The 15014-nt window shown below is 30.8% G+C and overlaps 3 protein-coding genes across 7 annotated transcripts; all 3 read left to right on the forward strand.

The window, feature by feature from the left end:
• The first annotated feature begins 1374 nt into the window (after positions 1-1374).
• On the forward strand, positions 1375-3702 carry LOC142518845 (transcription factor bHLH30-like). Its single transcript, XM_075621672.1, has 2 exons — positions 1375-1942; positions 3151-3702. The coding sequence occupies exons 1-2, from the start codon at positions 1739-1741 to the stop codon at positions 3604-3606; spliced, it is 660 nt and encodes a 219-aa protein (XP_075477787.1). The 5' UTR covers positions 1375-1738; the 3' UTR covers positions 3607-3702.
• A 4987-nt stretch (positions 3703-8689) lies between these two features.
• Positions 8690-11798, forward strand: LOC142519078 (uncharacterized). Of its 5 annotated transcripts, XM_075621975.1 has the most exons (6): positions 8690-8974; positions 9288-9418; positions 9629-9923; positions 10001-10243; positions 11242-11378; positions 11480-11798. In XM_075621975.1, exons 2-6 carry the CDS (start codon positions 9326-9328, stop codon positions 11654-11656), a joined length of 945 nt encoding a protein of 314 aa, XP_075478090.1. In that variant the 5' UTR covers positions 8690-8974; positions 9288-9325; the 3' UTR covers positions 11657-11798. The 5 variants fall into 5 exon arrangements, with proteins under 5 accessions (XP_075478090.1, XP_075478094.1, XP_075478091.1 ...); XM_075621979.1 differs by having other exon boundaries at positions 8690-9418; positions 10001-10144; XM_075621976.1 differs by having other exon boundaries at positions 8691-9418; positions 10001-10237.
• An 875-nt stretch (positions 11799-12673) lies between these two features.
• LOC142518601 (senescence-specific cysteine protease SAG39-like) lies at positions 12674-14606 on the forward strand. The gene is given in 3 exon segments (XM_075621393.1): positions 12674-13781; positions 13872-14095; positions 14097-14606. Coding segments are annotated over 3 exon segments (1029 nt in total). The 5' UTR covers positions 12674-13342; the 3' UTR covers positions 14463-14606.
• The last annotated feature ends 408 nt before the right edge of the window (positions 14607-15014 follow it).

Here is a 15014-nt window from a genome sequence, read left to right on the forward strand (position 1 = left end):
ACTTAATAGATGAAAAAATAGAAAACAAAAAAAACTAAAAATAGAGTTTGTAAATTTACAAAAAAATAAACATTTATTAATTATTATGATTAAATGAAGCTAAGGTCATTTATGTAAATTCACAATTCACATTCATATATTTATATAGATATAGATTTATTTTAAATTTCATTACTTAACAGATGAAAAAATAGAAAACAAAAAAAACTAAAAATAGAGTTTGTAAATTTACAAAAAAATAAACATTTATTAATTATTATTATTAAATGAAGATAAGGTCATTATGTAAATTCACAATTCACATTCATATATTTATATAGATATAGATTTATTTTAAATTTCATTACTTAATAGATGAAAAAATAGAAAACAAAAAAAACTAAAAATAGAGTTTGTAAATTTACAAAAAAATAAACATTTATTAATTATTATTATTAAATGAAGATAAGGTCATTTATGTAAATTCACAATTCACATTCATATATTTATATATATATATATATTTATATAGATATAGATTTATTTTAAATTTCATTACTTAATAGATGAAAAAATAGAAAACAAAAAAAACTAAAAATAGAGTTTGTAAATTTACAAAAAATAAACATTTATTAATTATTATTATTATTAAATGAAGCTAAGGTGATTTATGTAAATTCACAATTCACATTCATATATTTATATAGATATAGATTTATTTTAAATTATTTATTAATTATTATTATTATTAAATGAAGCTAAGGTCATTTATGTAAATTCACAATTCACATTCATATGTTTATATAGATATAGATATAGATTTATTTTAAATTTCATTACTTAATAGATGAAAAAATAGAAAACAAAAAAACTAAAAATAGAGTTTGTAAATTTACAAAAAAATAAACATTTATTAATTATTATTATTAAATGAAGATAAGGTCATTTATGTAAATTCACAATTCAAATTCATATATTTATATGGATATAGATTAATAGATGAAAAATAGAAAACAAAAAAACTAAAAATAGAGTTTGTAAATTTACAAAAAAATAAACATTTATTAATTATTATTATTAAATGAAGATAACGTCATTTATGTAAATTCACAATTCAAATTCATATATTTATATAGATATAGATATAGATTTATTTTAAATTTCATTACTTAATAGATGAAAAAATAGAAAACAAAAAAACTAAAAATAGAGTTTGTAAATTTACAAAAAAATAAACATTTATTAATTATTATTATTAAATGAAGATAAGGTCATTTACGTAAATTCACAATTCAAATTCATATATTTATATAGATATAGATTAGATACATTAGATTAGATATATTATCATTTTCTTGTAATTTTCTGTTGAATTCACGTAAAGTTTTTTGCTGAAGTACTTGATTCTTTCCCTTTCTTTACCATGTGAATGGGCTAAGTTCCGACTCGTGTTCTTTTGTTGCCAATCTCAAGATTTGTTCTGCAACGCTTTCTTTCGAGTTTCCTGCCTCTACTTTGCCCACATATTTCATGATCCTATATATAAATACCCCCAGTCTAATTTTCCTCGGTCGCATATAAGAAAATAGATTTGCTTTCAATTTGAATGGATTAGATACGTACGTAACTTTCTGTCAAAAGATTCAAGATTTGGATTTCATGTATTGATTACGCTTGAGTTGGCGTATTGTGATCAAAATCCATAAATATCGAACCTCGAGTCGTTAAGTTTATTTGAAACATTTTTGTGGCGGGTTCGATGCCGGTTAAACAATCATTGGTTTTGGATGGTGAGAAGGATGAGTTAGTGAAAATCTCGGGGATATTGGGAAAAGGAAATGGGGTCTCAGACGCAAAAACATTGGCTGCCCTGAAGAGCCATTGTGAGGCAGAAAGGAGGAGGAGAGAAAGAATCAATGCACATTTTGCAACACTTCGAGATCTTGTACCCAGCAATGAAAAGGTTCGTAATCTCCTTGTTGGCTAGTTGGTACTGAAAAATCTGTAGCATTTTTGTTGATATTCATGTATAGTTTACCCGTGAATTGGATTTGATGTTTTACATGCCTCACTTGTCTTATGAGATGAATGAGATTTTAGCTTTAGTATATTTCTTAATCCCCTTTTTGTGCGACTGTTAATAGCAATGGATGGTAGCGAGGCTTGTTTGTGCTTAAGATATCTAAGAAAGAATCTTTTAAGTCAATTTTAACTGCTCTACTCAAGTTAACTCAAAAGTTAGCATTCTTGTTGGCCTAGGAGTTAATTTTGAGCTGATACGTTTAACGTAATACCGTGTTTGTGAAAATGGAGATTTATGATGCTCAGTGCACATCTCAGGAATTGTTTAATACTTATGTTCATGTATATGCGAGTTTGGTGCATCGCGAATAAGGTTTTGCTTGGCATTAGATTGATGCCTGTGATCGAGTGTGTGCGTCCTCTCTTCCCTTCTGCGATCTTTGTCCATAAAGTCATTCTTAAAATGTCAACATACTCTATTGTCATTAAATTTGAGGAAGAGAAGGTGAAAATATATTACCTAGTTTGTATATGCATAGTTTTTTTTTTATTACAATATGGTCACAAGGTCAACATGTATTATCCTGATTCATTGAATTCTTCTTTTTATGTACAAGGGTTTTTTTTTTTTTGGTTATATCAGCGTTGAACAAACGTTGAAAGAGATGTTTATAGAATACGTAAGCTCACAAATGAGTTATATTATGAATAGATTAAGTTAGGTGATATGTCCTGTCGTTATCGCAAAATTTAACTGCCTCAAACTGCGAAGACAAAACTGGCCCCTCTCCACGCACGAGATGCTTATTTGACTAACCTCAAATAAAAATCGATTCTTGTTAGTCTTTGGCTTTTATAATTTGACTTTCTTATTGTACTAGGACAGCAAAGTTAGCGGCTTTGAATTCTATGCTGATCGCTAACAATGAGATTGTCAAAACTCGGGAACTGTTTGAAGAACACTTGTACTAACAGAGAAGAGATCATTTAATTTGTGTCTAATCTTTAATGAGATACATGCGCAGGATTAATGATTTGTAGTTTATCCAGGACATCAATAAATTACAAAAGAAATTAAAGTACTTCCATTCTAAATATACATCCGAATGCTCAGACGGTGTTAATTCTCTAAGATTTGTTGGTTAACAGATGGATAAAGCCACATTACTAGCTGAAGTCATCAGCCAAGTGAAGCAAATGAAGAAAACCGCGGCATGTGCAAGTGAAGGTCTCCACATTCCCATGGACCACGATGAGGTGAAAGTCGAGGAATTTAATGAGAATCAAGGCAATGACACGAAAACATTCTCTTTCAAAGCCTCTCTTTGCAGTGATTACAGGCCTGATCTCTTGTCTGATTTAAGACAATCTATAGATGACCTTCCTGTGAAATTGCTGAGGGCTGAGATATCTACATTGAGGAGTCGGGTTAAAAGCGTTTTCTTCCTAACTGCCAGTGAAGAAGGGCCTGAAGCTCGGGATGTACTAATAAACTCTGTTCACTCAGCTTTAAGTAATATTCTTGATAAGGTCTCTGCGTCAACTCAGTATAGTCAATCATTTTTCCCTCGGAAGAGGTCAAGGGCTTCTTACTTCCATTCCTAACGTATTTTATGTCACACAAGAATTCCTATGACATTTTGTCATGGTTGGTGCTCTATTCAAATCTTTAAAATTCATGCATACATGAAACTACTTCAGAGTAAAGCCATCGTTTTGTGACATTCAAATAATAATAAAAAAAGGTATTTGGATATATTTCTTTCAACCAACACCATACGGTTTAGTGGCATACACCTAAAAAAAATCTTATTTTGTAAAAAATATCAAGTTAAATTGCTTTTTTTTTTTACCTACTTATATTACCATAGCAGCAATGGTCTAAGTGGTAGAATAGTACCCTGCCATGGTTCAGATTCATGTTCATTCCCGGTCATTGCTATTTTGGTTAAAATAAATGTTAGTTGCATTCGCTTTTTTATATTTTATGCTTAACTATCTTATAAGTGTAAAAACTATAAAATGTCAAGAAAAATAAATGTCAAATACATAAAGTTCACTGGAGGTGGATGCAAATTACCTTTTAATATAATAATCAGGTTCCGACGAGTGTATATTTTCCAAAAAAAATAAATGTCAAATGCAAGTTTGGACGGGTGGAAACCTGATCGATTAAGTTTTTGAAATGAATCTTACGAAAATCAAAAATATGTTGTTTTCTGTTATATTAATCTCCTGCGAACGACTATTTAAATGTGTCTTAGTACTCTAGCAATTTTTTATTAGTAGAGCGTGATTTATGTTTTATATATATATACTAGAAAAATGCACGTGCGTTGCACGTGAGAACATAAACTGCTGAAGATATATACGTAATTTTGATCATATTTAAATGAATTAAAACATGGCTAATAGCATTTATCAATTGAAACAAACCAAGCAACAAAAAATAAAAAATCATGACCATAGACGTTATATGAAGTGGAGAAGTTATCTTATCCACTTGACACACTTTTCAATATGCTTCTTGGTTTATTTTGACAACTCAACAACTCTTTGTCGTAGTTTGTTATAATATGCATATAACCATTTTGGTATACTCAACAAGTATCTGATCGTTTTTAACATCTATTATGTTATTTACAATCCTCGTCTGAGATTTGACATGCTCGTAGCTTGCTTCCTTATCACGAAATTTTTTCGGTTTTCTACATTGTTTTTATCTGATAATCTTATTTTTCCGATTATTTGTTTTGTTGTTAAATGATTTTTCAGTTTTTGACAATCATCAACTATAACTCTTAAGAAAACATGCTTTTAGTCGTGATAGATTTTCACTTGTGACTGAAAGTACGCATAACCTATATATTCTTCAACAACATAATCAATGAATAGTGTTGCACCTTCTTCAAACATTGTGATATTTGTGATATCATTTTTATATATTTAGTATCAATATTGTCAATATATAGCTATAAGGTTAATGAATTTTTAACAACTATTTCAGTATTTCTCAATCACTGTGATAAAAAATACTTGAAAATCTCTTCAAATGATTATATCTTAGAATTGTGTCATCGTTTAATTTGACACAATTCAGGAAAGTCATCTCGTTCGTCATTTTTTTGAAAGCTTTAGAACAATGATTGCGTGCATCATGTCATGAGGATAATATAGTTTCAATCTAATTTGTTGTGTCTAGAACATAATATTATATTATTCATTGAAATAAAACAAATTTTCTTCTATTGAGTTTACATTTTGTTTTATAATATTTTATATCTTATGGAACAACATACATAACTAATAATTGTATTTTAAAAACCTTGAGAAAAGACACGAATAACGTAATTAAGATATGCGTATGAGATATCATTCAAATAAATGTCAAAGTATTTGTCTTATTCAATATCTCATCTAATAATACAACTGTTTATATTTCATAAGCATTTTACGATATTCAAAATTAATTTTATGAAATATTGTAGAATTCTATTTGAATTTCAATATTTGGCTAAGTGAATTTATTTGGCGAGGAGTTTTCTATGCTAGCATCGTATATCTTATGAATTAATTGGTTAGACACTTTGACTAAAAAAATAGACAAAAACAACATTTTAGCCACTTTCGAACTATATCGAGATAATATTGGAGGAAATAAAGTGAAAAGGCTCAATGTCTCAATAAAATGCACAAAATTGATTTATTGTGTCCACAACGCTTTAGAATTATTCTCATATCATTATAAATAGAATGATAATTATGCACATTTTGTTTTTCATGTAATTTTTTCCTGACTGAAATTTTTTTTCTTTTTGAAAAACTATTTTATTTTTTAGAAATATTGACATTTTATATGGCATCCATATGTCGCAAACCATGAAGTAGAATCGTAATCAGTATATAACACTTAATGTACACATACAATTCTTCAATTTCTTCTTCATTGTGCTTCATTGAAATTTAAATCTGAATCATTCTTGATCTTAACATTTTGCTTTAAATATGATTTAATATATATGTATATGTTTCATGTTGCTTAGTTAGACCTAATTTCAAATATCTATAAAAAATGTGCTTGAATTATATCATACAGAATTATGACATATTACTACGCAACATTATTTTTTATTTAACATGTCTTTTTTCATCCACTATATTTGTCTTAACTTTTTTGTTCAAAGTTTGACGCATTTCGTAGACTATATGTATGAAGAACCAATAAATTATATATTTCACAGAAGTCATCTATTATCCTCTTCGTAAAACAGAAGACCCAAAATACGTGGCTTTGATTGGTGTACTCTCATACTTATTTTCATATAAACAACAAGGCACATCATATAATATCAGAAAAATCAATTACCGCCAACAATATTAACCAAAATGAATAAAAAATCATAACACAAACAAACTCGATAAGAGAAAAATGATAACTCAAAGTTTAAAATAATTTATTTAGTACAATAACACAGAAATGGAAGTATATACGAGCAACAAAAAGCACAAATCACTCTCGAATTAAATACTAACTCATATTATTCACAATTTGTATAAATTTTCCAATATTTTTTTCAAATAAAGAGAAGACGCCTTATTAACGTCATTATTTCATAGATATTCCACATCTTTTTTTTTAAAAAAAAAAACACACACACACAAAGGAAAAAATGGTACCTCGAAATCATCATGAAAAATCCTTCAATAAAACCATTAAGAAAGATAGTCGTAAAAATATAATATAAAGTCACACAATTTTTCTTAAACCAAAGAAAAATATTAAACCGTTGATAAAATATATCTAGCAACAACAAAGCATGCGTTAACTGGTGATATAATTAAAATTTAGAATCATGCATAATCATTGAATTAGAACAAAATCGCATGCAAAAAACCTACTGGATATTATATATTTTAAAATTTATCCATGTTTGTCGTCCACAAGCGGACTCCTAAACATACCAAATTTTTTTAGTCCACCTATTATTTTCACAATAAATATTACTACAAAAATAATATAAGCAAGCACATAAAAACTCAAATTCAAATACTTTCGATCAATCTAAATACAAAAATTTTGAATAGAGAATACAATAATGTCGTAAAAATTTTAAATATTGATTTATAAACAAGATTCTGGAAAAAAATTTGTCTCAATAAATAAAAAAATATTATAACTTGATATTCTGATACATAAGGTAAAAACAAAAAAATATTTCGGCATTTTTAATATTTTATAAGTCACTTCAAACTAAGTAATCTAAGCAAACAGAAAACATGCATTATGTGTTTAAAAATTAACAAAATATCTCAACAATAAAAAATTGAAAAACAACCATTTTCGTGGGATATGTGATTTTGTTTTATGTTTTCTTTCGGCAAACAAACAAATCACATAAGCAATCTAAACATAATATGATCAATACAAATGACATATAACAATAAAACATGTTAACGCTAGGGTAAAAAACTCATCTCATTGCAAGAACACAAAATGATCAAATTGATCATATTATTTAATAATACTTATTTAGCAGCATTTATAAAAAAAAATTGACTAAATAACTTAAAAACAATGTTTGAAATCACTTACATTAAATAATTTTTCTCAATCACATATCTCTATTGACACATAAAAAGTCTGAAAATATATTTATTATAAATGAGAAAAAGAAGTTTTATATAACCTTAATATTTATTAATAATTTATTTTTATTCGATCCGACTCAACTTCCTTCGTCTTCCCATTATTACCAATCATTAATTGGTAGAGATTTTCCATGAATTTGACAGCAATGTATAAATTTAAGTAACTAAAATTAAATTTAAAAGTAAATTAAAATAATAATTAGTTTGATTGAGTTAAGTACACTATTAATGATCCTATTAAACTAACATAAAAAAGATTTAAATAACATCATTAACATGACAAATCGTAAAAAAAATGGTAAAACAACATAGAAAATGACTTAAAGAACCTCATTAACATGATAAATTGTAAAACAAATAAAAGGATAAAATAGTAAGCTCAAAATAATTATCTTGTTTGAGTTAAGTACATTATTAATGACTATATTAAACCAACATAGAAAATGACTTAAAGAATCTCATTAAAATGATAAATTGTAAAACAAATAAAAGGGTAAAATAGTAAGGTCACAATTCAAACTCATATATTTACAATAGTATTAGATTAGATTAGATATATAGTGACCTGCTGTTCAAAATGATCCAATGTATATACTTTGGAGAAATAGTTTTCATGGCATTGGCTTTAGGAATATTTGGAGTTAATTATAAGAATTGACGTAAAAAAAGCTAAAGATCGTGGAAGATGGATTTGACATACGGATGTTATATGTATTTCCAAGTGTATGGACATTAGATTTAAAATAATAATAATAATAATAATAATAATTCTGCAATTATTAGGAAAAGAAATCGAAATTCTCACAACTAAAAATCTATAAACAAGTCGATTAATCCAAATCTATATATTTTGAAATCTCTCCTCCTAACAAAAAGATAAGTTTTAAAAATTAGGTAAAAGTATTTTTTTTCTAATTGGAGAAAAATTTATTATAATTGAATTTCGAAACTTAAAATCTCATCTTACATTTAAGATTTTTGTGTGAGTATTTCTACATGTTTAGTATTTCTAAGAATTTTTTTAGGAGCCAAATCTCCGTTTTTTACTTTATTATTTCGATTTCAATGATCTATGCCTATGGGGTTACGTTAGTTTCCTTGTGTTCGTCTACCTGCTGCCGAGATTTTCGTATTTCTTTTATCTCCAACATTTGCGATTGCGAAGCCTTGCTCCGTTAAAAGACTTGATATTTTTTTGCGGATTGATCGAGGCATTTGAGTTTTAGGTGATCGGGGCTTCTTGCTGTTTCTCTCGGTCCAATATGTATCAAAAATTTCATAACAATTAGCGCTGGATTCAATTTTTCATCTTCGTTAATTTCGTGTATGAATTTTAAATTTTTTTGTTGTACTCAAGTTATGATTCTTTTCGTGGCCTCTCTTGTCTTGTATTTATAATTGTTTCTTTGAGTTCTTGTAGCCCTTTAATCAATTCGGTTCCGGAGTTTGACTCCTCAGCAACTGAGTGATTTCTTGCTCTTTTTCATTAGTGGAATGCTGAAAATACTTGTTTATCACTTTATAGCTTAAACGTGAAAATGTTGAATTTTCACTGTGTGTTCGTGTTATCTTGTTCGCATATGGAGTATGTTTTTATCTTCAAATTGCCAATCCTCTGAATGATGGTTTGTTTATAGATAAGTTGGGGCTATCTGCAGAAGGTTTTCTGAGAGTCATGGATTCTGGGAGTAAAGGTCAAGCTTGGGTGGAGAACCTACGTCACCGTTTTAGTACTTTCTGTTCAGAGGCTGATGAAATCATATGCCAGGTATTACATGAAGTATTGCAATTTTTTACAGTAATATTACCTCTTTATATTGCTTGCTTAAATTTTACTCTATTTTAAAGCACTAGTGCACACACATTCATAAAGTCCATTCATTGGTAATGATATGGTAGTTACTGCCGTACTTCATCTAACTTTGGACTATAAAAACGATGTCTTGACATCCTCTGACGTGATTTCTTACTTGGACAGGATTCTGTCAAATACATTCGAACCCAATTGATCACAGCAGGTGAAAATCTCATGCACTTGTGTTCCGAAATAGTAGAAGATGTTCTCCACGACATTTCTGTGGATTCTGCTGGAGAAAATGGTCTAGCTTCCCCTACACTGGAACAAGATGTGAATTTTCCTGCTCAGAAAATGTTGAGCATCGGTATTGATACGGACAAGGACGAGAAATCATGTGCGGTGAATTCTGCATCCTCTTTATTGTTAATCGAACCTGTGGGAGAGAGATGTACGGATATCCAAGCCGATGGAAAAGGTAATAATGTATTTATGATATTAAGATTTGTGAGGATGCTCCTGTTGTGGAGACGATAGATATCTCTCAAATTTCAGTTTTAACTGCCCTTCTTGAAGCAGATGAGGCGAGCAACCGTTTCGGCAAACTTACTCTTGATGGAGATGAATGTAACGTTCATGCTTATTCTTCGACCTCAGCTCAGACTCCGGCAGCCAATTCTTCTGAAAAAACGGAGGAAAGTAAGATTTTCCTTGAGTTTCAAGGCTATGAACTACCAGACGATGAAGTTACATGTTCTAGTTCTGTGTCTACTAAAGCAATTCAGTCTAATGGTGATGGTCCATTACTCCACGCATTTTTTTTCTCTTTATTCTTAATAAATAAATAAGTGTTTTTGCGGAGTAAGCCAAGGATTTTGAAATTGCTTTGAACATTGAATCTTGATCGCTCATTGAATATTAAACCTTTTCCCTTTGTTTCTATGATGCCCATAGGCCTGATACATTAGTTATTTTTCATTTGGAAACACCCCAATAAGACAAATTTTTTGATTGTAGTATGAAGGCCTGTCAAAGACCTTCTGACTTTGACATGTTTGTGACTATGACATATTCTGCTATGTCAGAACTTGAGCTTGAAACCTTCGGTGATCCCGGCAAGCTGGGATTTCTGTGTTAGCCTATTGCTCCTGCAGTTTACCAGCTACACATTTTATGTTATTCTGAACTTCAATCTTTCTGGGATTATTTTTTGCGATGAATCTTCTGAAGTTATCTATGATATTTGACATGGGTTCGTTTTCTATGTTACATTCTTTAGATTTGCCCTAGATGAATTTCTCCCCCCTTCCCCTAAAAGAATTTCATCTTTCTTTCAATTTAAGAGCTGGATTCTGTGGCTATACAATGAAGTAAATTGTAACAATACTGAGGCTCGGGTTGAGATCCTCCAACCTTTCTGTTTAGATCCTAAAGTTCGCTGAAATTCTAAGGAGATTCAGCCTTTGGTCTGCATATTCCTTGCATGTAGACCTCGATGCTTCTTTGCTATGGAAATTAAGAATTGGCTTGCCTTTGCCTGCCCACTGTATAAAGTTTCCTCATATACTCGCCAATCACATTGACTCAACACCGTGTGACTTGAAAATAAATCACAAATATCGATCAGTCATTACCATTTGTCATACATCTAAACTTTCATGTCCCGCAATTTACATTAGTTTTGGGGAAGATATAAAATGACAGTAGTTGACTAGTAAATATTGATTTAGCAACTGCGTGAATGTTTCAGAAAAATTAAGTCAAGTATCGAAATCTCCATTTGATCTTTTGTACAGTGTGCACTAGGCAATTTCCCATTGCAGAGTCTGATCAATCAAGTTGCTGTCAGAAACTTGAGGAAAGCATCATCATGGTGAATAGTGATGAATGCTATTCAGATTTGAAATTGGAAACGAATTACGGTTATCTTGAGGTTCCTTCATCTCATTCTTAATTCTGTCTTGAAGTACATTGTAACTCTCCTTTTTCTAGTGTGGAATGTAGTCATGATGTGGCGTTCTTATTTACTCACAGAATGCTAAGGTAAAGTTATGTACATTGAAGAAGAAGATATCCAGTGAACATTCATTCGACTCTCAAGGTATATATTCAGAAACAGATCGAATGACAGAGAAGTGCTGCACAGAATTTCCATGTGCCAAGGATTCGAGGATGGTGAGTGAAGATTTCTGTGACTGGGAGATTATCTGATTGGGATATTTGGAGACAAAAACATTTGGTACGGAAAATGAATAATACCTCGAGACATTGATTTGTTTAGATATTTTTGAAGGAGAAAATAAGGTGGAACTCGTGAAATAATAATTTGAATTTCTTGGAGTTATTTTTTTTACTTTAATTTTCTAACATAATTTATTCTTAGGTTAACGTGTCAATGATCATGAAAGACAAATTGGATATTAATATTAATCACGATTTAAATTCTATAATCATTATTTCTCCTTATAATTGCTTTGAAACTCACATAGGTTTTACCTTATTCCAATTGTTGTTTGGAGTATTTGTAAATCGCTAAGTGATTAAGATTGAAAAGTTTGATATTTTTTCTTGAAATTGCATTTATCCATCATTGTTTTGGCCTCCAGTTTCTCTCAAAATAATTGCATGTGGGTAAGTGCAAAAGGATTAGAGAAGAATTCATTTAATTTACTTGTTTGGTTGTCGTTTTCTTTTTTCAAGTGATATGTCATCTATTTTTTTCTATACTTCTAGGATATATATTTATTGAGATGTTGCAATAATAGTAGATGATTGAGATCACGCTATAAATTTGAATTGACATATGTTATGTTATCTATATATTCTGCATATCATTTCATCAATTGTTTTTTTTTTTTTGTTACTTTCCTTAATGTTTAGTGTATAGATGGATAAACATTTTTTTGAGTTTGTTTCAATCCATATTGTTTTATATATGTTTTGTTTATTATCATTTACTAGTAATACAAGATTTTGAGATTGAAATTTTAATTATATATATATATATATATATATATATATATATATTTAATTTATATTATATATAATTAGTAACTACACATACTTCATGCTAATTGCTATAAATAAAGGAGAGAGATCTGTTTTTGTCCTTTAAAATGAAGGTATGAGATAATTTTGCTGTAGTTCAGCAATCTCAATAGCTCAGAAATTTATATTTTGCTTGTCTAGCCTTGATCGAATGAACTCATTTGGGATGGGGATAAATTTTGTCAATCGAGAAAATGAAGGAAAAGAAAACACAAAACCAAGAAAGTAAAATCAAGCCAAAATAAATAATAATTAAGGCGGAAAAGAGGAAATAAAAGCACGGTAATTTGAAGGAACCAAAAAACAGAGCACATCGACTGCTCAACTGTCGCAGCAGACGGCCATTTTTTGTGTTATTTAAGGGTCTGATGTTTGTCCCATTGATTCTCATGACTGAATCAAAGGTAGAATGCAAGAATATAGATATGACTGTTGTTACAGAATCTTTAATCATCATTCGGATACCTTTCGATTCTGTTCTAGTCATAGTTCGAATCCATTAAAGAAAAATTAATTATAATAATAAGACGTGGCTCATGAGGTCATCTACCTAATAACCAAAACAGCTATCAGCAACAGAATATTTTAGGCAAAATGGAGCAACGTCCACGGAACTGAATCTCAAATGTCCTTCTACAACTTGCCGGGCATTCCAGGGACTTCGGTAAAGCTCCTTCCGTTACCTTTCAAAGCGACAAAGAAAATCTGATGTGACCTTTGAAGAACACAGAACTCCATTAACTTTATAAATTCCTGTTGCCTAATGAATGGATTCCCAACACTTTCCATTCACATCACAAATTGGATTCATAGAAGAAAATTCCGCTTTCCAACGTATAATTATAAAGAATGGTCTTGTCACCTTCTTGGAAGCTGATTTTTGCTGCGATGGTGGCGTTGGTGATGTGGGCTTCTTGGGTCACAGCCCGCACAATTCCTGATGCATCTATGGCCGAGAGGCATGAGTCGTGGATGGCACAATATGGAAGAGTCTACAAAGACGATGCTGAGAAGGCGAAGAGATTCAAGATATTTAAGGAGAATGTGGATTACATTGAATCTTTTAATTCAGCTGGGACTCGTTCTTACAAACTTGCAGTAAACCAGTTTGCTGATTTGACCAACGAAGAGTTCCAAGCATCACGTAATGGATTCAAGATGAACTTCCACCACAAGTCATCTAAAACAATTTCGTCCTTCAGATATTCGAACATGACTGCAGTTCCACCGAGTGTTGATTGGAGGAAGAAGGGAGCTGTTACAGGTGTTAAAGACCAAGGACAATGTGGTGAGTTAAACAAACCATTAAAACTACACTAAAATGTTGTTTCTGTATATTTTTGGATGATTTTTCAAGTTCCTTGGGAAAAAAATACAGGATGTTGCTGGGCTTTTTCAGCCATTGCAGCCACAGAAGGAATCCACCAGCTCAAAACCGGAAAATTGATTTCGCTGTCCGAACAACAACTAGTGGATTGTGACACAAGTGAAGATCAAGGCTGCAATGGTGGTCTAATGGACTATGCATTTGAATACATGATCGGAAACGATGGCATAACCACAGAAACTAATTACCCATATGACGGAGAGGATGGACCATGCCAACTCCAATAAAGAGTCCTCCCATGTTGCCAAGATCACAGGCTACGAAGATGTCCCAGCCAACAGTGAGTCGTCATTGCTGCAATCGGTGGCTAACCAGCCAGTATCTGTTGCCATTGATGCTGGAGGATCCGATTTCCAATTCTACTCAAGTGGGGTTTTTACTGGAGAGTGTGGTACTGATCTAGACCACGGCGTTACTGCAGTTGGGTATGGAAAAACTAGCGGCGGAACCAAGTATTGGCTGGTTAAGAATTCGTGGGGAAGTACCTGGGGTGAGAATGGATACATTAGAATGGAAAGGGATATTGGTGCTGCAGAAGGGCTCTGTGGCATTGCCATGCAAGCTTCTTATCCAACTGTGTGAAATTGCTGATGTACAAGTCCCCCTAATACGTGTATTATACTGTAATTTCTATGATATATGCGTGCATAATTTATGTGTATCCTTCCTTGTTCATATGCAGGTGGATTTATTACTTGTAAATCTTGTAAAAGCAAGGCATGTTATCTGGTTAAATCTTTGGTGGCAAGTGATCAATTTTTATGTTGTGGATGTTAATTATGAAGCACGTACGTTCGAATAACTTTTATTTTGACATCATAAAAAATTGTATTCAACACTAGATATATTTTAACACAAGACCCCCACAATATTTCTTTATTTTGATCGCTCATTTATTCGTCGACCCGGATCTGATGTCTGATTCCCATGATTTTTGGGCAATAAAATCCGTAATAAATTTTTACATTCTTTCTCCAGCGTAGTCTTAGGTCCGGGTCTGATGGTCTGATCTTCCCAGCTTCCTGTGATGCGTATTTTTAGAACTATGGCAAGTACGTGGAAATATTGTCCTAATATGTATTGTCCAAACCAAATGTTCACTCCTAATTTTTTTTTTAAAGAAGGAAACTAGTT

Source organism: Primulina tabacum, chromosome 11 (genome assembly GCF_025594145.1).
Source record: "Primulina tabacum isolate GXHZ01 chromosome 11, ASM2559414v2, whole genome shotgun sequence".
In the NCBI taxonomy this organism is placed as follows: Eukaryota; Viridiplantae; Streptophyta; class Magnoliopsida; order Lamiales; family Gesneriaceae; genus Primulina; species Primulina tabacum.

Coding starts and splice junctions, on each gene's coding strand:
- LOC142518845 (XM_075621672.1), top strand. CDS start 1,739: ATGCCGGTTAAACAATCATTGGTTTTGGATGGTGAGAAGGATGAGTTA. Junction 1,943..3,150: donor TTGTACCCAGCAATGAAAAG/GTTCGTAATCTC, acceptor GTTGGTTAACAG/ATGGATAAAGCCACATTACT.
- LOC142519078 (XM_075621975.1), top strand. CDS start 9,326: ATGGATTCTGGGAGTAAAGGTCAAGCTTGGGTGGAGAACCTACGTCAC. Junction 9,419..9,628: donor CTGATGAAATCATATGCCAG/GTATTACATGAA, acceptor TTACTTGGACAG/GATTCTGTCAAATACATTCG. Junction 11,379..11,479: donor CGAATTACGGTTATCTTGAG/GTTCCTTCATCT, acceptor ATTTACTCACAG/AATGCTAAGGTAAAGTTATG.